The sequence below is a fragment of the Oryzias melastigma genome, linkage group LG4, assembly GCF_002922805.2.
Source record: "Oryzias melastigma strain HK-1 linkage group LG4, ASM292280v2, whole genome shotgun sequence".
Classification (NCBI taxonomy): Eukaryota; Metazoa; Chordata; class Actinopteri; order Beloniformes; family Adrianichthyidae; genus Oryzias; species Oryzias melastigma.
Window position 1 is genome coordinate 9233282 of NC_050515.1, and position 24717 is coordinate 9257998.

Sequence of the window (24717 nt, forward strand, 5' to 3'; positions counted from 1 at the left end):
ATAAAAGTGTATATATTTTTTGTACAATGTTTCCTGTCTTTGTATCTTGTTTGGTTAATAAATTACATGTCTTACTCCTCTGATATTCCGAGTCTCTTCTTATTTTCTAATGACTTGTTTCTGAAATTATTTTTATTTTATTGCAACTTCAACAGAAAGATTACTAGCATCATTTTTCTCAGCAATATTGAAGATGCAGTATAATATTTATGAAAATTAGACAAACTTAAAAAACACCAGAAGCGAAAAGACGTTTATGACATGAATTAAAGTGTGTGAATGTTTGAGTATTGATGAAGGTAGAAATTAATTAAATTGTCTATTTCAAGCAATCAGATCATAATACATAACATATCACTTAATGAATCACAAGTAGATCGCTTGAAAGGGAGTGGAAGGAAGCGAACTTATATAATCCCACCTCGACTCGGCCATTTCTCTACATGAATTATCAATATCCGGTTCAGGACTTAATATCAAATATTAATAGATTCAGGGTGTTAAGGATCATTAATATTATTGATGTAATCAAATTTCAAAGCATCCATGACAAATTATTTATATTGATCAGTAACAATAATCTAATATTCTCATTGAAAAAAGAGACTTTGTGCAGATTGTATTCAAAGAATTATGATAATACAAAAAGTAAATCATCTTCATTTGCTAATACAGTAAAAATCTAAATATTCTCATTAAAGAAGACAATTAGTGCAGATTGTATTAATCAAAAAACGATTATGTCGTGACCCGGAACTGGAAATCTTCTGCTTATGGAAGTATATGTTACCGTTTACTCAACGAGCAAACAACAGTGATGGGTTGCTCAGAAACTGAAGATTTAACCCCCCAAAAACCCTGGATAATAAATAAAAAAAAGATGTCAGGACAAACACTATACCACAAACACACAGAGATGTTTGATTTTTAGTGTCAGTTTTTACTTTTGATTACACCGAATTGTAACTGTGGTCAGTAACTGTCACCATAACATGCAGTAACTATGATTATCAATTCTTACAAGCTGTATCTACCCCCAACTCACAGTACCTAGAGAATATCCACGATTATATCCACACAGAAAAAAACCTTCTGTTTCTGCTATTAGGGAGTCAGCCGGAATTTAGTTGAGAACAAAAGCTGACAGAAACACGTGCTGCTTCTGCCCTCTGCTGGTTAACCATAAAAAGAAATGCAAGTTTGTCTTTTATTACTGTGATATTCGACATAGAGAAACTCACAGAGAGAAGCGAAGACTCAGACAAAACCTGAAGAAAGAAAAGAACTTACAGAGAGAAAATCAAAAACAACTCAGCTGTTAGAAAATGTGAACGTCATGCGTAAAAATTGGCTAGAATCAAAAATGTTCAATGATTGCTGCTTGATGTCATCATCCTCATATTACTTTTTTTTTGATAGGACTGTTTCTGGAGGTGGAAGCAGACTTTAGAAGAATGAAGATTTGACTGTTTGAGGGCTGCATCCAGATAGGAACTTTCTGGAATGTCAGAGGACAGCTTCCTTTGAAAATAAATGAATAAATAAACACAGAAAAATCACCTTCAGACACCAAGGTTTACGACCTTTAAATAAAAAAAATAAAAAATAAAAAAATAATAAAAAAAGGAATGATGTCTCACTCCCAAAAATATACAGAGCTGCCTGAAAGAATTCAGGCTCTCAGCAAAGTTTGACTTACAGGATGTTTTTTTTTTTTAATTTTTTTATTAAAAATGACGTTAATAGGACAATGTAAAAAAGAAAAGGGGGAAAAAAACAAAAGTTTTATTTACACTTTATTAGAAAGTGATGTCCAAAATGTGTCATGATTGTAACAAATTAAGTCTAGAAAAAAATATACTAGATGTAAATGATAAAATGTGTAAATAAATGCCACTTTTTTAGTATGTGGTTTTAATCAGAGTATACGCTATTGCAGCCCGGCTGGATAAACTGCAGTGAAACCACCACGAACCGTTAAGTTTGATCAATATTGTTTGATTTTGATGCATCTTTCTTTTTAAAGATCAGAAGTTTTTGCCTTTACGTTTTTGATGGTTTTGTACATTTTTGGATTTCTTTAGCTATTTAAAAAAATGGAGGATCTTAGATCATCTCGACTTGTTTTATCTTTTGTTTTTTAAGTTATAAATGTGAGCACTGTCACATGGAGTATAATCAAAAGGTGATTTTTGTTTGGGCATAAATGAAATCATCCCAATGAAACAACTTTATGGTATTTGAGGATTCATGTTATTAGATATTTATTAACATTTAAAGATTTAAACATGTTGCAAGTGGTCTTTTATTTATGATTATACAGTTTTTAGGCTTTTTTTAAAACGCTGTTTTAGGTTCTGCAGTAGTTTATTGGAAATTTTCTTCTAAATAGTGGGCGGGACTGTCGACGTGGAGTAAGCCTGCCCTTATTTCCCATCATCCCTTTGTTTACACTTTCTCCCGCTAGCTTACAGCCCTTCACAACCCCAATCTCGCATTACTGGCCAGCTTCTCGCCTGCTCCTGATTTGTAATTTAAATAAAGAAATACTCAGAAATGCACCTTTAATCTGAATTTTCTTTATATATGTTTTTTTATTGAAGTGAGTCTCTAAAGGATGCATAAATGCTAATATTACCTAATATAATTAACTGTTATTTTGAATCAAGAAAATTGTTACTTTACTTTAAAAAGTCATTTGTTTTAATTGGATATTATTTTCTTGTATTGATGCCTTTTGGTCCAGGTCTCCCTTGAAAAAGAGATGTAGTCTCAATGGGATTTCCTGGTAAAATAAAGATTAAAAAAAAAAAAAAAGATTATAAATGTTTGCCTTTAGATTGTATACCTTGGTAACTCTTGGTTACATTCATACTACCAGAAATAACTACAGTATTTGGTGTTCCATTCATCATAGTTTTAATTAGAAATGTTTGTTTTAAAGTCCTAAATTTGAGCACAGTCACATGAAATAAATACATTTGAAGATCAGTGCTGTAAAGATATTAAAGACACACTCCAATGGAAATGGATTTATCTTTTGGTGTTTTCTGTGTATTTCTTGATTCAAATCTTGTTGGATCAAGACAGATGTAAACCGTAAAGCTCGGGTTTGTGGGATTTTTGCTTATAAATTAAAGATTCAGAGATTTTACAATAGAACCAAATTTTGTTGGAGTGGGACTTTAAGTGAATATATAATAAATTAGACTGAAATGATCTTTTTTTAAATGTGTTTTTGCCTGATTACGCCAAATCCATTGTATTATTTTTGAATGTCATCTGACTTTTTACATTTCTGATTGCCACAGGCTTTTTTCCGAGCTCTCAAAATGATGCGATCATCCAAACTAAACATTTATTCTCATCAACGACGGTTCGGTCGTGTATCATAGTTGTCAAAGTGAATCATTTTTGACAACAGGGAATTTCTAAAGTGACACAGCGGAAGAATAAATGGCCCCAATAGGCTCTGCACCCTGTAATCTGCTGGTAGATTTGTTTCTGTATGTACGTCCCAGAGAAATGAAACTGCAGCGTCTGTTTGGGTTCATTCTTTAACGCTCTTTCCTCTCATGCAGTCGTGTTTACCTCCATAGTTTGGGTTCACCGTAGATGTCATCACTGTGAGATAGGAGATGTTTGCATGGTCTGATGTGGGTGGGGGCGTCGTCCTGGTGGTGGGACACAGAGAAACTCAGTTTTGAAGGTTTAGGGCATTATAAGCAAATTATCTAAACTTATCTGTGATGAAATAAAAAAAATTTGACAGAAATATAAATAATTCAGACAAAAATTACAGATTTGACCAATTCTGACAATTTTTTAAATAATTTATATTGATTTGTTGACATAGACGCCACTTCAATTTAGTTTCTATTTCAAAAGAAGGGGATTCCTGGATGATTAGACAACATCAAAAAATTGGTAACCCCCAAACTAAAAAAAAGAAGTATCTGCACATATTTTTACAACTCAAGAAGTTTGCTTTAAATTAAATAAAGTGATTTTACAACTGGTTTAAATATGTTATGTGTGTATTTTTAATCATTTTAAAATATCATGTGTCCTTTAAATGTTGTGTCTCAACGAAAACAATGAAAATAAACAATAAAAAATGCTGAAATGACTAGAAAAACAAACAAAAAAGGATATAAAAATTTTGTTTTCAATATGTAAAAATGTTAATAAAACTAATGTTATTGTAACAAGCTTATAAAAATAGCATTTAATGTAGTTACTATCTATTCTTACTCATTGAAGAACTTTTTGGCTTATTGTTGTTTCACCAATTGAAGGAAAAATGCATAATTATACATTTAGTATATTAAATGTATAATTATCATTGCTTGAGTATAAGAAACACCAAAGCCATAACCTATTTTTTTGTCTCATATTTAGATTCATTTTGTTTAAATGACTACATTAAAACAAACTTTAGAATCCCAAACTACAAACAAATGAATTGTACCTCTCAATTAGACATTTTATGATCCCTGAAATTCTTGTTTATGCAACAAATAAACAAAAACAAACAATGAGAAGTTCTGAGGTGAGCTTCATGAAGCGATTCCGCGAGAGTGACCTTTCCCGTGTTGATTGGGTCAGCCTGACAATGTCACGGGTCAGCACACCTGTACTTCAGAAAGCACATATTGACTTTAACTTCTTTTAATATTTAAAGTCCAACCAGCCCTCAAGGCTACATGACGAGTGAAAACCTATAAAAGGGTAAATGAAGACGAGCCTGAAGTCCCTCTTTAAACATGAGGGGTCTCCTGCTGTGCTGCTTTGTGGCTCTGGCCAGTAAGTTTGAACTACTGCTTTCTGTTGCATCACACACTTTATAATAGCATAAATGGTTAAATTGTTTAGAAATGTTGGTTTGTATAAAATAAACTGACGCATCTGTTAGAAACTGGATGATTGCATGAGAATTTGTGAAACTATTGCTTCAGTCTTTGCAAAAAAGAAATATTTAACCATTGATTTGTTGTTTTTTTCTGAATTAATGCGTCACGTTTGACTTTCAATTTTAGCATGCCAAAGTCTTCGATATGGTAAGTCTTTTTTGATTTGTGGAGTTCAAATTAAAGCTTAAAATAACGAGAAAGAGAAGCTGTTTAACTTTGCAACTGTCTGTCAGATCTCAGCCTGGATCCAAAGAAATCCTACGAATACAGGTATGAAGGGATGGTGAATTTTGGACTGGGAAAGCAGAACCTCGCCGAATCTGGAGTGAAAATAACATGCAAGGTCAAGATTACTGGTGCATCAGAACAAACCTATGTCCTTCAGGTGAGTTACAAAATGTGTGCATGAAAGGGATTTTTGAAAATTTGAAATGCTCCAAGCCAAGTTTACAAATAAAGTATTACTTTTTAAAAAACTGATAAGGATTCAGAACCAATTTTATACTAATGTTATGTTATGTTAAAAAATAAACAAAGAAATCACGCATATGATTAATATTTTATACAGAAACTTTAGTGCAATTTCTTTAAAAAAATGACAATAATTGATAAACATCATGATTTTATTCAGTTGAAATGAGACACATTTTTAAATATTTTTCTTTATATATTATTAACACTAGAACACTTTTGCTATAAAAAGTTACACTTTGTCTGGGTTATTTATAATATACCCAATAAAAAGTATTTGTCATAAAAAATACATCAAAATATGACAACACATGGTCAATTAGAGTCGTTTTCTTTTTATGTTCCACTGTAATATATAAGTAACACAATGGAAAATAAAAACATAAAAAGATCAGAAAAATATGCTTGAAAATAACTGAAAAATTAGGAAAATTGAGAAAAAAAAAATTCTAAAAAAAAAATAAAAATAATAAAAATATTGGGGACTTGGCCTTTGGTTCACCCATTCCTGAGACATTTTAGATTCTCTCAGAAAAATGCAACATATTAAAAGTCATGTAAATACTTTTGCTCGGGGGGAAATCACACGGCGATTGTGTTCTATCTGATGTTCTAAGATGCAAAAATGTTGTCCTTTTGAGTCCAAATATTGTGCTTATTTGTCCAGTGAGAGTCAAGTTATTTGCTTAAATTAACATTAAATAATTAATCAACAGATTATATTTTTAACCTTTTCATTTAAGCATTGATATGTATTATTTTACTGGGCAAAACAAGGTGTAGACGTCACCCATAGTCCTCGTGAATCAGGCCAAATGCGTCACCGTGGCTTCCTGATTGAGACGTGCGCCGCCATTTTGAAACCCGACAACAGTGATTGGTCCGAGTCGGTCCGAGTCACGTTTTAAGAGGAACTACAGTCACCAATCATGAGTGAGCTTGTTCAAAGCCCACACCCCTTCGGCTTGTGAAAATATGTCTATCAAATGTTGGAGGCGGGGCCAGTGGGCACTACATGCTTTAACTGAGGCATCTGATTGGTCAGTTTATAACTAGAATAACTTAAGACAAAGAAAAAATATCTTTAAAAAAATTAGGATTAGAAAGAAGACGTAAAGAAGAAGATATAAGAGCAAGAATGGTTAATCTGACGAATAAAATAACCTGTAATCTTGTGTTCCTATTTGGAACACAAGAGTAAAAATCCATAGAGTACAGTAGAAGCAAACGCCTCCTGCTTTTTTTCTGTCTCTGATCTAAAGGTGTCGGATTTGGCTTTTGCTGAATACAATGGCTTCCCGGGTAAAAATGGCTACGACGCCTCACCGGAACTCACCCGCCTCATCGCTGCTCAGCTTGTGAAGCCCTTCATGTTTGAATATGCAAACGGACACGTCGGCGACATCCGGGCCTCTCCTGAGGTCTCCACCACCATCGTTAACATCGTGAGAGGGATCCTCGAGTTCTTCCAAGTAACTGTAAAGACCACGCAAAGGTTTTATGACCTTGAGGAGGTTCGTCTTTCCTGGAATCATTCCATATCGGTGTGATCAAATGTGAGTGAGACTGTTGACCTTTTGCTGTTGGTAGATTGGAATCCACGGCAAGTGTCAGAGCCACTACACCATTGAGGAGAACTTGGAAGCAAAGAACGTGACCATCAGTCAGGTTGTGGATGTCACAAACTGCAGGGAGAAGGCAGAAATGTACAAAGGAATGGCGACTTCTGTGGTGGACAACATTTCCAAACAGGTATTCTTTTGTCTTTAGACGACTCATTTCGAAGAGCAATTTTGATTTTGTTTTTTGCACACTCAGAGAGGAAAGTCTGTCTATTCAACTGTGAGAAATGTGTACACCATCACACCATCGACTGAGGGAGGACTCCTCACCAAAGCAGAGACTCGGGAACGGCAGCATTTCACACCCTTTAATGTCAAGGGAGGAGCTTTCAAGATGCAAGCGATGTAAGAGCGCGTCGGCAGACATGCCTTCACCCGTCCGCCGCAGTGATCAGATGCATCAGACATTTCTCCTTCTGCAGGAAAGAGCTGGTTCTGCTCGGTGTGTACGACACAGCATCAACCCCCACATTTGGACCAATGGAAAGCAAGGGCAACATCATTTTCAAGTTTGCTAACATACACTCTAATTTCCCAATTCTCATGCAGAACCTCGAAGAGCCCATTCCAAAGGTAGAGATGGAAAGATCTGATGACATGTGTTACGCGTCCATGTTTGATTTTTATTTTGCAACCTTTCATTCCAGATTACTAAACTCATCAAGAGGCTGGCTGCTGCGAACAGTTACCAGGTGGACAGCGCAACGACCGAAGATTGCATCAAGTTGTATCAGCTTATGAAAGTTGTGCCGTTTGAGGGGTTGAATAGTCTGTGGAAGGAATTTGAGGGAGATCATGAGCAGAGGTGAGTCTTACAGAGCGGATAAAACTATTTAAATTTTAAATTTTAAATATTATAGGCTGAACTATAGTTGCCCAACAGAAATTATTGCATATTTATCAAATTCTTTCCATTTAAAGACCCACTCTGACAAATATGGTACTTTTAACCAACACTTTCTCACTCGCACCTCGTCATATATGGACATATGATACGGGCCCCCTTCGATTCAATTCACTCATCGTTTTTTGATGTTGTGGCAGTTCCCATTAAATCAGGGGTCCCCAACTTCCAGGCCATGAACTGGTACCGGTCCGCGGGCCCCTTGGTACTGGGCCACACACCAATAGGGGTCCCCAACCCTCTGGATGTGGACTGGTACCAGTAACGGACCAGTACAGGACTAATACCCTGACCCAATCTCAATGGTTGGCGGACCGGTGATTTAAAAATGAGTTGCCAAAAAACGACGAGTTGGGGACACCCGAAGTGTCAAAAAGTGGCGCGGAGGGGGCCCATACCATGTGTCCATATAGACGAGTTGGGAGTGAGAATGTGGTGTTTTATCATGTTCTTGTGGCATTTTGTCAAGAGTGAGGACATATATTAGGAAAGCTAAAATTCAATTTCTTAGTATTTCTTTAGTCAAATTGTTTGTGACGAAAAAAAAATAAAATGCCGCACAATCTGTTCAGATGCATCTGCTTGTAGACAAATAGATCCATGTACGTCTTCGGTTTTCTCATCTATGCTAGAATCTGTCTTAAAACTGTACAGACGGATAGCTCCGATCTTCCTCGCCATTTTTCTTGCCCCACCAATGTTAGCTTAAGATAGACAGAGAGTTTAGAAAGATGCATGATGGGAAATAGTGGCAGCTTATGTATTTCCCATCAACAATTCTACCTACAACTCACATGCAAATTTCTAATAGACTATTGCCGCTCTGCAGAAACTATGTCCTATGTCAAAACATGATTTAAGTTATTTTTCCCAACAATTTCAAATAATAATTTAAAATCCTTCATAAGTTGGCTCTAAAAAGTATGTACTTCTAATAATAAATGGTTCATAGGGTTCTCCTCCCTGCTCCTCTAACTCTGAAGGTGTTTGATATTTTGCTGACCACGCTGCAGCACCAGCAGCTTTGATCTGCTCCAGAATATTTAATCTCCCATGACCTAGATATTGTAGATATCTGCGCCTCAGTATTTTGTGAAAGCTCTTTTAATGCTTCATGGGATAATTAGACGTGTGTAAGCTGTTCACACATCTTGTTCCACTTTGTGTTACATTCTGGATGAAATTGTTCCCAAAGTTGGGAAACAATTAAGGTGCCAGAAAGTTTAACCGAAAAATGTAACAATGATTCTTTTTTATCTACTTATTTAAGGAAATTCAGAGTATGAATTCAGTTGGAACACTTCCAAAGGAAAATGGAATACATTTTGAAAACATGTATTTTTTTTTATTTTATGCTATGTTACATTATTCACAATCAAGTAGCATCAGCAAAAAAGGGGCATTTTTAATTTTAATTTTTAAAAAAGTGTTTTATCCCAGGTATACGATTGTCACCCCATTGCCTTATACTTTATGCCATTTAAAGGTTATTGATAATGTTTTCTGAATCTTCAGAAAGCAAAAAGAACGCTGTCCTTCTGTATTTTCTGTCTTGTAAGAAAAGGAACCTTATCAAGAAAGTTACGGCCCCCATATTTAGCCCGACAGATGGTTTAATCCTCAAAGTCATGAAGAAAAAAAATATAAGGATGTTGAAAAAAAAAGCAAGTTTCTAGGCCATTCCTGTAGTGTGGTGTGTTTAAAGAAATGACTGCAATGTGCGATTCAGCCACTAGGGGGAGCAGAGAGCAAAGGAAACTCAAAACCGGGATAATAAGAGATCAAGAAATAATTATGATAAACTATGTAATAATAAGTGATTAGGCTACTGGGTTTTTTTTTAGGCATTTTTCCAACTGTGACAAAAAAAAAAAAAAAAAAAAAAAAAAACCTAAACAAAAACAAAGCTATAATAAGTTGATCGTCAGTTATTTAGCTATTATGTTACTGGTCCGGATCACTTGAGATCAGGCGCGTTAAAATGTGGCACCTGAACAAAGAGGAGTTTGACCCTCCTATTTTAGAGAACGGATTTTTTATCTTAAATAGAAAAAAAAAATATTGGTAAAACATTTTTTTTTTATTATTATTATTTCTAAGGGTCCAGGTTTTGAAATTGGATGACTAATTCCAAACTTTCACGTTTTCTTTGTCAGGCGCTGGTTCTTGGATGTGACTGTAGAAATCGGTGATGCCAGAGCTTTCAACTTCCTGAAAAGCCGGTTCCAGGCAGGAGATCTGACTCCTACTGAGGCCTGGCAAACTTTCCTGATGGCTGTTGAACATCTCGAGGCAACTGCAGAGCTGGTAGAAATCACGAAAGTGAGTCAGTCGAGAAGAAATGGAAAAACTTTTACTTTTTAAAACAAAACTCCTGGTGAGGATCTTGACATCTTTTACCTTTTTAACTCTCTTGTCTGCAGGAGTTTCTGAGGATACCATACAGCAAATCTGACACAAACTTGTGGCACACTGTGGTTCTTTCCTATGGATCTGTGGTCTATAAGCACTGTGCATATCACACACCTTGTCCAGTTTCTGCAGTTCAGGTACATCAAGACTGTTATTTCACAAAAATATATACAGACATAGACTTCAGAGCATATTTTTAAAAAATAAATTCCAATATAATAACACATTTCTGTTCATTCCAGCCTCTGCTGGACATGGCCACAGAGGCTCTGAAGAGCGGCAAAAAGGAAGACATGATCCTGATTCTGAAAGCTCTGGGGAATGCAGGTCATCCCGGCAGCATTAAAACCATCATGCGCTTCCTCCCTGGAGTGGCTGCCACCCCCAAGGATCTGCCCCCTGCAGTTCAGAGTGCAGCTGTGCAGGCTATGAGACTCATAGCTGCCAGGGACCCTCACAGTGTAAGAGATTTCACTTCATTGTTGTTGAAGAAGAAGTACACTTTTTTGCAGAAATAAACGAAATCCTGTCAAATGGCTTCCTATTTTCTAGCATAAAATGTTCACGTTTTTAATGCTTTGTAAAATGATGTAAATATATTTATCTCCTCTCACTTTCTCATATGAATATGTGATCTGAAATTTCTACTCATTGTTGTCCTGCTGCTGCTTCCAGGTTCAAGACATCACCATGAGTCTGTTCCTGCAAAAGGACCTTCCTAGTGAGATTCGCATGCTGGCTTTTGTTATCCTCTTCGACGCCAAGCCATCGATGGCGGCTGTGTCAACAGTAACCGAACATCTTCTGGATGAGAAAGACCTTCATGTTGCCAGTCTGGCATACTCATACCTGGAAGGTTTTGCCAGATCCACTACTCCAGACAACCACTTCCTGTGAGTATCAGACAAAGTATTAGGGATATGTATGCGAACAATACTTTGTTGTTGTTCCTGTAGTGTGAATACATGGTCATTTGTTGTTTGTGATGGACTGAGACTGTCCGGTGTGTGTATCCGTGTATCGTCCAATGACAGCTGGTGTTATCTGTTATTCCAGACAGGGGTGATGTGGAAGAGTATGGAGCAGAATTGGGCCTTAAAGATTCGAAACCCAAATTTGGCTAAGAAAAATGTAAAATTTTCTAGACTTTTTGCTATTCTAAAATAAACTTCGTTATTTTCAGCTTTAAATATTCTGTTTTTTAGGTTTCAAAATTTTCATTTCTATTTTTTTCTTTTTTTCACTTTCAACTCTTTTTTTTTTGTTTCGAATCTGAAACTTTAATTTCAAAACGTTTGGTCCCGTTGTGGCGCATTTGGGTGGAGCTACCACGAAGGACCAATCAAAATCGATGAGGGTGGTGACTTCAGTCTCGGTTCATTCACTGACTCTTAGAGCTGTGATAATTACGGTCTGTTTGGTCTGTACTATTATCGTCTGAGGATGTCCCAAGACGGGTGTAAAAAGCAGTGTTTTATCGATTACAAACCAGGAGTCCAAAACGCCGTTCTAAAATGTTCAAAGCGCCATCTTGTAGCGTTAAATACAGAGATCAAAAACGTCCTTAAAACCATCATCGATCTTGATTGGTTTTTCGTGTTAGCCCCACCCCAATGCACCATAACGGGGCCAAAACTTTTGAAACTGAATTTTTCAGATTTGAAAACGAAAAAAAAGAGTTAAGTGAAAAAAAGATTTGAAACTAAAAAAAAAAAAAGTGAAATTAAAATTCTGAGCTTTGAAACCCAAAAAAACAGAACATTTGAAGATGAAAATAATTACGTTTATTTGAGAATAGCAAAACGTTTTGGATATTTTACATTGTTTTTTGGCCAAACTCCAATATTTTTTTCAAATTGTTTTATTTGGGTTTCAAATATTTATGGCCCCAATTTGTCTCCATGGAAAACAACCTAAGTGATGTTTTTTCTCTCAGCTCCACTGCTGCAAACATAGCCGTGAAAATCTTGGCTCCTAAATTTGGCCGCCTCAGCTACTACTACAGCAAAGCAAAGCACATGGACTGGTTTGATGGTAAGTTCTAATCCAGCTTTGACAAATCAATCTTTTTAAATAAAACACATGAAAATGTGTATTTTTTCCCCTCAAAACAGACAACTTCCTTATTGGCACTGCCACAGAAATGTACATGATAAGAAATGCAGCATACATGTTCCCCTCTGAAGTCATGATGAAAGGGAAGCTGCATGTAATTGGTAGAATTGTAGAGCTCCTGGAGGTACGTATGACCATTTACAACCAAGGATTTCTTATACTGAAAATGACAGAGAAATACATCTTTTTTCTTTGTTTTCTTAAAGCTGGGTATGCGTCTCGAAGGAATTAAGGAGCTGTTTGGTGCTGGCATCCCCGGATTCAAAGGAGATTACAGTTTCAGCGACTTTCAGGCCATCTTCAAAGTGGTGAGGGGGACAATTCTGCAATCTGACCACCGTATTTCGGCTACCTGTAATCGCATCATCGCTAAAAAGTGTTGCATGCTTTTTTTTCAGCTTGAAAATTGGGAGAGTTTGCCAAACGACGATCCGCTCTTTACAGCCTATTCCCGTGCTTCTGGACAAGAGTGGTTCTACGCGGACATCAGTAAAGATTTGATCAGGAGCATTGTGATGGTGAGGAAAAAAAACTTTACAACCGTATTTTCCGGAGTATAAGTCCCAGTTTTTTTTCATAGTTTATCCAGGGGTGCAACTTATACTAAGGAACGACTTATTTTTGTTCCATATATTTGTTATTTCCCCAGTAAACACCAGTAGTTTCCGCTAACAACCACTAGAGGGCACTGCATCTGAGAATAGGTATTTGCTACTGACAGCGACAGAAGAAGTCTTTTCCAAAACAAACAGAATCTGATTGTTTTCCTCCTAAACTTTGATATTTTCCGTATACAGATCAAAAGATTAGTATTCTTGTATTTATTAATTTTTTAAGCTACGCCGGGCTTGGTTAAATTGGTCTAAAACGTCCCACTTTTTTTCCCAAAAGTGCAACTTATACTCCAGACCGACTTATATACGGTTTTCTTCTTCTTGATTAGACATTTTTTGCGACTAATACTCTGGAAAATATGGTATATGTCAAAAGAAGTTGCATCGGCCAAAAATAAAGACCCAAAAAAAAAAACATGCTGTTTTAACTTGCAGGCTCTGAATCCGTCTGCATGGAGAGGAAGCCCCCTGTGGACTGCCATGGAGAGTTTAAAGAGTGGAGCATCATGGCACTACACACGAGCTTTCTTGATCCTAGATGCTCGTTACTTCCAACCATCCACCCTTGGTCTTCCAGTGGAGATTAGCAAATACTATAATTCTGTCACTGTGATCACTGCTAACGGTTAGGACTTCAAAGAAACCCCCACCAACTGTAAAAATATTCAAAAAAGTAATGAAATGTACTGACTACTGGTCCTGATTTTGGTTCTTTGGCTTCTGTGTTGTTCTAGCTAAAGCTGTTGCAAAGCCGCCACCAACGCAACATCTGCACCAACTTTTGAGTTCTGAAATTGAACTGGAGACCGACGGTTTTGCTGGGTAATTGCAATCATTGTTTACCATGACAATTCACTGTCTCTTGTTATGTTTTAAAGCTGCCAAGTATAATTCCACAGTACTTTTTCTTTATATTATACTCTATATTTGGCCACTCACTTCTTATAATTTCTGCTGATAAGTAAAATTATGTCTTGGTTCATTAGATTGTCCTGTAAATATTTTAAAAATAATCTAATTTACCTTTCAATTTAATTTTATTTCTGGAGTTTTAATGTTTCTTATATTTAGATTAATTGAAATAAAACAATTCTGGTGAGTTCAGATGTAGACAGGCTTACTTCGCTCACACTGTATTTAGATATTAACATTTTTAAAATAAAAAAAGAGAAAAATGTGTTTAAGAGACTCAAATTACAGTTAAAAAATATGCTGAAAAATATAACAAAATCCATTTACTGTTGTGTTTTTGTTTTATTATTATCCTTTTAGTGTCACAAAGAACTATTGGGTGTTCTATGGGGTCAACACTGAGCTGTTCCAAAGTGGATCTGAATTCCGCAACAAAGTTCCCATCGGTCTTCCATGGAAGTTCACAATCAAATTCAACATTCCAGAGAGGAAATTTGAATTGGAGTTCCCTCCTTGCACCAAAGAGATTCCACTTATTTCATTGAGGTATTTAGACATTAAAATATATGGCATTGAATGACTATCTTGGCCCCACTTTCTGAGATAGAGGCCGTCCCGAATGTGTTCCCCTGTTAAACCACTGTGACTCTTTTCTGCTCCATTGACTCCAGATTGCTTAGTAATGACCCTGCAGGCTTTTGCAGATTGTTGAGCAACAAATTGTCCCTTTACTCTCACTGCTGACAACCTTCCCACTAACTGCTGTGTTTACACACAAAACCACAATCACTGGCTTTGTCGTGATTGTACCTGTCCTTTCCGATGAACAGAGCTGATGTGTACGCCATCTCGAGAAACATTGCGGAACCAGATATGCCTAAGGAGACACCCATCATGCCACATCCTACAGAATCAAGCGTTGAGTCTCAAAAGGTACAGGAAGAACCAATCACAGATGGATTTATGCTTGATACGTTAGTTATTATATTTTACTTTCCTGTTCCCAACAGCCTATGAACACCAACTACTGGCATCCGTCTTACAACATGTGTGCTGAGAGCAAGATCTATGGCGTTGGCGTGTGCATGGACTACGACCTGAGGAGGCAGTATCATCATGAGGAGTTCCCATTGTACTATTTCTTAGGATTCAGCCACATGGAACTCAAAATTGTTCCAGGTTTGTGGTGACAAACACACACATGAGAGACACACAATATAAAAAAAAAAAGACTGAATCTTTGTGAGTGCAATATGTGAAGAGTTTTCATTTAAATCCCAAGTAATTTCTAAATATTGAGTTTGTTCTATTTTTTTTTATTTCATTTTTATTCATATTTCTTACATGTGTTTCCCCAAATTTCAGAAACAGAAATTGTTTTTTTTTCTTTACCAATTTAGATTTAATATTAGTAATATGAGATCTCAAAGAGAAACTTTCATCAATGATGACACCCAAAAACATAACTTCCTTTATCAATTTTAGTAGTCTATTTGAAATGAAATATTCTGATCTATTTTTCTGTTGCTGAATACCATAAATGATGTTTTTTCATACTTCAGTGATAATTTATTGGCATTATATCATCTTTTTAATTTTTTCTAACTCTGCTTTCGTGTGCTCTAAATAAAGGGTTGTATCATCAGCAAATAGGATGATTGATGGATGATTTTTAATACGTTTCTAAGAAGAAATAAGTCTGAGCTTGACAAAATCCACAAACCAATTTCAATTTTACCTTTCACTTTTTTCAGTTAACTCGACCAAAACTGTTGAAAAAATCTACTTTGAGGTAAATGCTGGCACCTTCAAACATCCAATAAACGCTCAACAGCTGCTCCAGACTTTGGCACAGCTTTCTAAGGTATTTCATACTCATTTATTGTTAATATTTTATATTTTCTGATGTGCCAGTAAACTGAGTTATCACAACTTAATTGTTTGCTTTTAGAAAGCAACACAGCAAGTGAGTCTGGGTTCAGATTCTTCATCAGCTGAAAGAGAATCTCATTCCCACCAGTTTGAGGTAAAGTCTTGTGCTGCATATTAAAAAGCCCAAGCCTCTCTTTTAATCAACCAAAAATGTCTAATCATGTGACACAGTCGCCTCAGTAATGATGAAAACATCAGCAGCTTTCTCATAACTTGATGCAATGGCTTGTTTTCTGTCTCATTCCTCAGGGAAGGGACTCAACACCTGAAGCTCTGTGTAATTTCAAAGCCCTGGCAATGGATGAGAACCAGAAGTACGAGGGTTATGATGCTGCAATGTACTACACACCCGAGGCAAACGCTCACAGTGCCCAACTAATTGTGTCCCAAGTTGGAGCAAACACCAACTGGAAGATGTGCGTTGACACTAGTGTGGATGCTCGTCCTGAGGCAAAGGTACGTGTGAAACGTGCAGGAATGATGGTTACTTTTAAAAAAATACCTGGACCTTCAGAAACCAGTATGATTAGAATGTGTAAACTTAGGAAAAGTCAGGTTTAGACTTGTAGCACTTATAAAAAGTGTTCAAACTATCCTAAAATCTTCCAAACTCAAAATTCCTCACTTGAAATAAACACATTTTCACAGTTCAAAATGAGGTTAAATAGCTTTTGAGTCCATTGTCTTTACAACACTCGATTGGATCATTGATCATAGACTTGATTACAAAAGGTTGACTTATGTCGGTATGAGAACTTCCTCTTCCCAAAATAAATATAGTTGAGTCCTTTCCACACTTTCAGTTTCTAGTAATGACTCTAATAGTTGAATATAGAGTATCATATGACTTATTTTCATATACACCAAATTTCAAACCGTTGTCAAAATTTCTTGACTCATTGGATATTTGAAAGGTGATCATGTGAACGAGTTAATTTAATGTCCTTTATCTGATGCTGGTATTTACACAATAGTGACATATTAAATTAATGTAGATTTGTCCCTCAAAACTGATTTTTATTTCTACGTCCAGTTTGTGTAGTTTGTTCACAAGCATTTGTTAACAAAATGAAGAAACTGGATCGTGCAGCCCTAGTTGGCATTGTGAGGGGCTGTAAGCTAGTGGGAGAGCACCTAAACAGATGGATGATGGGAAGGGGGCGGGCCAACGCTGTGCTAACATTCCCACCCACAACTCTTACGGTGAATTTCTTATGAACTATTGCTGCTCTGCAGAAACTGAGCCCTAGGAGCCAAAATCCAAAACACACCTTAAGTCGTGGGCCGAAAAGGCTAAATATTTATTGAACACTCTAGAACTAAATTTTAAAAACTTTAAATCAGTAACTTTTTAACATAATTATGAAGTTAAACTTAGGCTAGCCAAAACAGCTAGTACGTAGCTGAAAAAATAGCTGAAGTTAAAAAAAAGCCTAAAAAAATGAAAAAAGTCTAAATTAGCCAAAACAGCTAGCATGTAGCTGAAATTACTTAAAAATACTTTATTTTTGTCACTTTATTTTACACTTAATCCAATGTCACTTTAAAAATACATTGTGCAATTTCTGTAACATTACTCATATCCATGGTGCAATTTCTTCCTCTTTATTTTTCGTTTTTTTGTATTTTTATCTCCGCACTATAACTTTTTTTTTTTTTTTTGTAAACATGTAAATTGTCTAATTTTTCTAATTTTCTATCTGTAATGCTGCCGTAACCCTGAAATTTCCCCACTGAGGGACGAATAAAGGAATATCTTATCTTATCTTATCTTATCTTATCTTATCTTATCTTAAATATGAGCTAAACTCCAAAATAGCCTAAAAACCAAAAAAAGGCCAAAATTAGCCAAATCAGCTAGCATGTAGCTGAAATATTAGCTAAACTCCACAATGGACAAACAAAATCGTAGTAAATACCAAAATAGTCCAAAAAAGATAGCATAATGCCAATTTTGAAAACTTTAACTTTTTAACATAACAGTGAATAATAAAAAGGCAGGAATATTATTCCAGAATAAATCAATTTAAAACTTACATAACTTTCAATATTTTACTCTCTATAAAAATATATTTTGAACAAATTATGCAAATTTGAAATGAGCGCAAGATCACATCGGGCCATTAATAATAAAATAAAATGACCTAGAGGGCCGGATAGAACTACCTGGAGGGCCGTAGATCCTTCCCAGTTATCTGGTTTTTGTGGGCATTTTAACAGATTTAATGTTGTTCATAATTTCGGAATCCGTGGCTTTCCTGGTTAAGGCTTGGAAGCAAAGTTGTGGATTCTGTGGTTTGGTTGTAAAGTTTCTTTTTTCACAGACACACCTTCGATGGGGAGCTGAGTGCCAGTCCTATGAAATGTCAATGAAAGCTGGAGCTTTCAATCTGAGCAGTCCCAAACCAACATTAAAGTCTAAAGTACAATTCACCCGCATCCCAGAGTACATGGCAGAGATGGGCAAAAGGTACCCCTCAGTGGAAATCACTAACGTATTCTGACTTCCAAAGGGACGAGTTTACTTGAGGTAACGCTACTATCTTTTTCAGAGCGGAGCGCTACATCCCTGGCATGGCTTTGCTTCTCGGATTCTACCAGGAAGATGAGAGTTATGCCAAAGATGAAGTGTCTGCATCCGTTACTGTTGCCTCAGAAGACAGCATTGATGTGAATGTTACATTCCCAGAGGTATCAGAGGAAACGCTTGTTTGGCTGTTAAACATGCAAATGCTTGTGTAACAAATCATTTACATGTTGTTATTTGTCTTTTCTCCTCTCAAAAGTACACCGTGTACCGCAAGGCGGTGCCACTTTCAGTCGGATTTCAGAACATGACAACAGCACAATAAACAGCTTTGGACGAGCATGAAGTTTTGTAAGTAATCCTGACTGTTTAATTAAGCATATACTGTACCTCAGCTAATTCAGGCCATTGGTTGCTCTGGATGGCACCGAACAGTTTTGAATATTTTCTGGAAAAAGCAGATGACAGTTTAGCTCTTTTTATGATTAAATCTGTTTCTCTTTTTCAGAAAGTCAACAAAGCCCAGATGGACATCTCTCCTTAAAGCTAAACATCCAGAACATTTAAAAACAAACAAACAAAAATGTTTATCCTCAGTGTTACAAAGATCTGTATAAGATTAGAATGTAGTGGTTTTAAAATGATGTTCACACACAAACATGAACCTTTACTTATGAACATGTCAAGTGTTTATTAGGTGTAACTGTATGTCAATACGTAGTTTTATTTTACTGCGTTTACCACAACTCTTGATTAAAAAAAGGCAAACAAATCTGTCTCAGTGCTTCCTTATGTTACAGCAATGTTTGACATGATATTAAACCTGCATGTTTTGATAATATTTTGATAAAATGTTTCTCAAATCCCTTTTTTTTAGGAGAATATGAGTTCATTAATGAATATCTCAGAGCAATATTAGGTGAGACAAAGTACAGATGAGGTGATGAAATCACTGGAAATCTTACAGGTTCATTTATGACAGCAAAAATGTCACACAAAGTCAGATTACATTTATCTAACACTATCAGATCTCTCTTGAAAAAAAGATTTCATGTCAATCAGATTCCCTGGTAAGATAAAAGTTTAATGAAAATTATATTTTTATACCAAATATGTTACATCTTGTGTGTTGCTTTATTTTCTTCAAATTTATTTTTTCTAACTTTTTATATGAGTTTGAGACATAACAGAATTTCCCATTCCCTCAATAATAATTTAACCCCTTATTGCCTATTGTTTCAAATATGCGACAAACCACGTTAGCTCTAAAATGACCCGAATGTAGCATCTACTCAAAAGCAAAAAACATAAGCTTTTTTTTTTCATAGCTGGAAATAAATTCAGGCGTAGTAAAGGAAATAGTAAAATAGTAAAGGAAAAATTAAAATTAGAAATTTAAATTTATTCAAACTTAATTAACAAAGAAGAGTGTGGAAAAAAAGTATTTTGTTAAAGAAATAAAACCCAAATATCTGCCAGATATTTTAATAATCAGTAATTTTTGTAAGCTTCTCTTGTCAGAAGATAAACAATGTCATGTTTTTTATATTCCTGCTGACATCATTACGTTTTGTTTGCTCAACACTTCCTTCAGAATACACAAATTCTAGACAAAACTTTGGTTAAAAAGTCTGATCTTTTCTGATTTTATGACGTTAAAGTACATTTTATCTTATGCTGCATAACAATGAGGGGAGTAGCTAGATTTGTGAATTCTTCATATACCTTTTCTATTGGATCATTAAATAATCATGTTTGATGTTTATGTTCCAGCTAACAGCAGTAGTAAGTAATAAAATGGATGACAGTTCACCAAAGTAAACCTAAAGTATAACAAGAAAAAATGTCAGCTTTGTCTCGTGTTGTTTACGAATACATTTGCTTCACTTGAATGTTTCTGCTTGTGACAGGAAGTCTTTTATTTTGAAAGAAAGAAAGTCATTTGAGCTTCTGGCAAAAGTAAAAAAAACAACTTTGAGAAAATTCAAATTTATATCAATATTTATGTATTTATTAACACCTAAACATAAATATAATTCATTTTTATTATTAAAAAACCCAACAATGTAATGATGCAAAGTAATATCATTTTTTTCTAAAAGAGTAAAAAAAATAAAACAGGCTTTGTGGATCCTATTAGGTTTTGATCGGTACCAAACAGGTCCAAATGGCTCTTTTTCTGGCAAAGGTTGCAGACTCCAGATCTGGATCCAGACTTATTGGAGATCCAGTGGAGCTGGGTATTTTTCTAGCACTAAAGGTCAGAACATTACATAGTTTTCATTGAGTTAATTTGCATATTGGGGAGGAAAAGGAGAAATGTTGGTGGTTCTAGTTCAATATTAATTCTCAGCATGGGCTGTATTTTATAATCTATAGAATTCCAATCATTTCGTATCTTCGGGCAAGACCAATAACAATGCATTAATGAATGCACCTACAGTTATTTTACTTTTGGGGCAAAATGAAGTAAAAGAAGAAGACTTTAATGTCATGGTGCCTCTGTCAGTCTCCTCCCCCTCTCCTCTCCACCCGACTGCTGATCACCCCCAGCTGCAACCACTCACCTCATCACCCTCAGCTGCCTTCTTAAGGAGCTCCTGGACCATCATTCCTCGCCAGTCCGTTGCCTCTAATGGTGCTTAGTTGGTCACCTCGTCCAAGTCACGGTCTTGCCACGTTTTATACGAGACTCTATCCTAATACCTCTCTTACTCACCCTCAGGAACCTCCTGCCACGAGTGGTTGCGTTTTCTCCATCTGCCCGGGTCTCCAGTTGGGTCTCCCCTCCACGGTCACACCACGAGCCTCTGCCTCTGTTCCACGTTCCTGCTCCCAAGACGGCCTTCTCCCTCTCGGAGGACTAGATCGCCAACCACGCCTACAGCCTCTGCCTCCTGCTCCAAGTCCACTTCCTGTCCTGCTCAGGATCCTATCTCCTCGCCTCATGATTAAAGCTGTTATCTACCAAGCTAACCTTCTGCTGTGTTTCTTCCGGGTTCCAGCGTCTGGGTCGCTACGTGTTCTGTAATCATGACATTTAATTTAGAAAGACGAGTTTGCAACTTTGAAATCTTTTGACTATTGAGCCAGATGTTTTTCCACATGTTCTCTGTGATCTCTCTCCCAAATCCATCCCAAATCTCTGGATCCTACAGCAGATTTTTTTTTTTTAAATATGTCATATAAATTTCTTGTAGAACCAAATATCTGTTTTTCATTAACAGACATTAACTTTCTTTCTTTATGAAGTTTCTTTTTTGGAAAAAATGATAAAGATCATTTCTTGGTACATATTTTCAACAATCTGGTTGAAAAGTCATGAGGACCCCGTCCTCAAAGAGGTTTTCCAAATGAAGAATATCCCTCGATTCCCAATGTTGAAAGAATGCATTATTTATAATTTACTGGTCACATTTCAGAGTGGTGTGGAGTCACAAACTGAAGCACAAATGCAAATTTGGAAGAGACATATTTGCAGGTCTGCATGACCTGATCGGTGTGTTTGCTCAACTGTCCCAACAGGATTGTTTGCAGTGAACACTCACATTACAAATGTCCTCAAAGTTCACTGCCGCTGTTGCATGCAATGAAATTTGGCAAAAATAAAAAAAAAAGCGTGGCTCCACTATTACCCATGAATAATCACGACTTTCTTGGTATCTAAAAGCGGCGGCATTTCTCTGAACAAATGAGGTTAACTGACACGTGCAAAAAATAATTGCTCCACAACCAAAGAACAGTTGTTCTAACAATGTCAAACTCCTGCCTGAACTGATTTTAGCCAGATGGTGTTGAATTGTTAGTAAAACACGACGCCATCAAAAAGAGAATGGGCCTAATTACCATCGGCAAGATTATGCTTCATCCTTTACTCTAATATCCTAAAGGCCTCAAATCTGCCTCGCCAAAGCTAACACCCACTTATCAGAGCGGCCGTGTCGGGGATCAAGGTAAACCTGACCTCATGTCGACATGACTTCAGCAGGTGACATCAGCCGTGCAGAAAAACGTTCCACACTGACTGCTCTGCTCATTTGCAGGAGAAGGGATTGGCCGTCTTCTCCTTTTTACAGCCGCTCACTCTATAATTGCGCCGTGCCTCATTAGGCACAAAAGCCATCTGAGAATGGCTGATAGTAAAACCATGGCAACAGGCACTTTTGTCCAATTGTGGGAGCTGGCACAATAAGATTGGTGCAGAAACAATAGAAAAATATAGTATTTTTTGTGATAAAATTGCAGTAGCACCTGATCAAAATAGGTTTTAGCAGAAAGGATATGCTAGAAAAAGGATTATTTTTCTCTTAATCTCCTTTTTGTTTTGAGTTTCTCCAAAAGAGAACACAGATCTGAGTGAAATATATTTGAATGTGAACAGCAGAGGGCAGTGTTTACCAGATCTCACCACCCTGATGAAAGACGAGCATTTTCTCTCCTCACAGAAGGGAATGTAGTGTATGGGGTCAAATCAGGATCCACTCAAAGTGACAGAAAAACAGGGATTGTAAATTTAAAAAAAAAAAGAAAAATTTGAAAGCAGTTTTAAATTCGAAAATACATAATGAAAACTTGAACGAATTATTGAAAATTTGAAAAAAAAAATGAACTGAGCATTTGAAAAAATAATACTGAAAACTAAAAAAAAATTGTTGAAAATTTGAAGAAAAAAAGGTAAATTTGACACTTGGAAAACAAAAAAATTGTAACCAATAAAAAAAAAAAAAAAGTTTATTTGTACTTTCAACTTTCTTTTTTTTGTTTTTTATTCTTTGCTTTCAGTTCTTTCAGTTTTCGAGTTTTTGCTGCTCAGCTGAGCCTAATTTTACATGGGGGCGGGGCTTTGAGTTCATGGGCTAGTTTTTTTTCAAAGTTTAAAATTTACTTTTTTTCAAATTTTCAATATTTTTTTAAGTTTTCAATATTATTTTTTCTAATTTTAGTAATTCCTTCAATCTTTCATTATGTATTTACGAGTTTAAAACTGCTTTCAAATTTTCAGTAATTTTTTAAAAAATTTTCCATCTGTTTTTATCGTTCACTTTAAGCAGAACCTGATTTGATTCCATACTTCTTGTACTCAAAAAAGAAAAAAAAAGAAAAAAAAACTCAACTCCGGCTTTTAATAATTGGAAGCATGACTATTATTTTGCCGATAAACAGATGGTTCTTGCTCATGGGATTTGCACCAAAGTCGGAGCTTTGTCATTTCTTGTTGAACCATAAAGAACTTTTTCTTAACGCAGGATAGCTGTTTCCGTCACAGCAAAGGAAAAACACGACTAAATGATTGATCAGGTAATTTGCAAGAGCAATAAAGCAGATTGCTTTCCCAGGACACGTTACAATTGAGCAAATTGTCTGGCTTTTCAGCTTCAAATGTACAAAAACAGCTGAAAATGAAAAGTAGATGGACTGCTTTCATCAATGACTCGACACACTTTAAAAACCGCAATGCATCACCTTTTAGAGAGGCACTAGAAACATACTTTTAAGAGCCTCCTCCTAGAAAACATGTATTTTTGGAATACGTTCAAATTGCTCCATCAGCAGTATAATTTACTGGGCTGTATAACAACATGTTATTGCTTTTAATTTAGGTTGCAGCATCTTTTGAGCAAGAGAAGAGAAGTGGGGTTAATGTGAGATCTAATAGAAAAGACAGCAGCAGCTGCAGCTTTATCTCATACACAGATGTCGAGTTTTGTGCCTTTACCAGGCAAGCACAGACTGATAATACTAAAGCGGTCTGAAGTCTATGGAGACCTAATTTAATATCATGTGAGTTTCTGATGATAGACTCAAGCTCCTGCACCAGCCTGCAGTCTGTACATGTCTATGCAACAGCGTGATACAATTCAACAGAAACTACTGTTCTATGAATTGCTTTGGTTTATTTTTTTACGCATCACCTCGTCTGCAACCATCAGAATCCAAACCAGGGATAGAGCTCCAAAAGCCACGCCGCCTCAGAGGAGATTTTGGAAACAGAGGCTTCAGACCAAGACATTTAGGTTGTGGGATTTTGGTTGAAAAATTCATAATCATAAATAAAACCCTACTGGGAATGTTTTTATAAAATAAAATAAAAATGTATAGGGAGACTTTCAAGGACTTCTACATTTAGCCTTCCAAAGGGAGAGTAATGGAAAAGTAGTGCCTTCAAAACTGGACTCTACAAACTCTCGATGACATCATCAAAAGTCAGCCTCCTGCTGACCTTTAACATAAATTTACACAACTTAATCCATAAAATGTAGCTAGTTTGGTGTATTAAACCAAATCAACGAAGCTA

At 36.0% G+C, this 24717-nt stretch overlaps 1 protein-coding gene and 1 long non-coding RNA gene across 2 annotated transcripts in view; one reads left to right on the forward strand and one right to left on the reverse strand.

The window, feature by feature from the left end:
- Positions 1–3675, reverse strand: part of LOC112150202 — a 65975-nt gene extending 62300 nt beyond the window's left edge. Inside the window, exon 1 of the long non-coding RNA XR_002919921.2 lies at positions 3592–3675. This is a non-coding gene — a long non-coding RNA (uncharacterized LOC112150202). The remainder of the gene's footprint in view (positions 1–3591) is intronic.
- A 1018-nt stretch (positions 3676–4693) lies between these two features.
- On the forward strand, positions 4694–19194 carry vtg3 (vitellogenin 3, phosvitinless). The gene is made up of 28 exons (XM_024278314.2): positions 4694–4806; positions 5040–5060; positions 5147–5298; positions 6647–6898; positions 6975–7136; positions 7203–7351; positions 7429–7579; positions 7654–7811; positions 10067–10232; positions 10334–10459; positions 10565–10783; positions 10998–11215; positions 12259–12356; positions 12437–12561; positions 12644–12745; positions 12836–12955; positions 13487–13676; positions 13786–13873; positions 14324–14509; positions 14794–14896; positions 14974–15142; positions 15718–15827; positions 15915–15989; positions 16145–16351; positions 18220–18365; positions 18448–18586; positions 18682–18773; positions 18931–19194. Exons 1-27 carry the CDS (start codon positions 4767–4769, stop codon positions 18745–18747), a joined length of 3738 nt encoding a protein of 1245 aa, XP_024134082.1. The 5' UTR covers positions 4694–4766; the 3' UTR covers positions 18748–18773; positions 18931–19194.
- The last annotated feature ends 5523 nt before the right edge of the window (positions 19195–24717 follow it).

Excerpts from the sequence above, each read along its gene's own strand:
- vtg3 (XM_024278314.2), top strand. The coding sequence starts at position 4,767 with ATGAGGGGTCTCCTGCTGTGCTGCTTTGTGGCTCTGGCCA. Across the intron at positions 7,812-10,066 it reads GAGGGAGATCATGAGCAGAG|GCGCTGGTTCTTGGATGTGA; the intron begins GTGAGTCTTACA and ends TTTCTTTGTCAG. Across the intron at positions 12,956-13,486 it reads TGATCAGGAGCATTGTGATG|GCTCTGAATCCGTCTGCATG; the intron begins GTGAGGAAAAAA and ends TTTAACTTGCAG.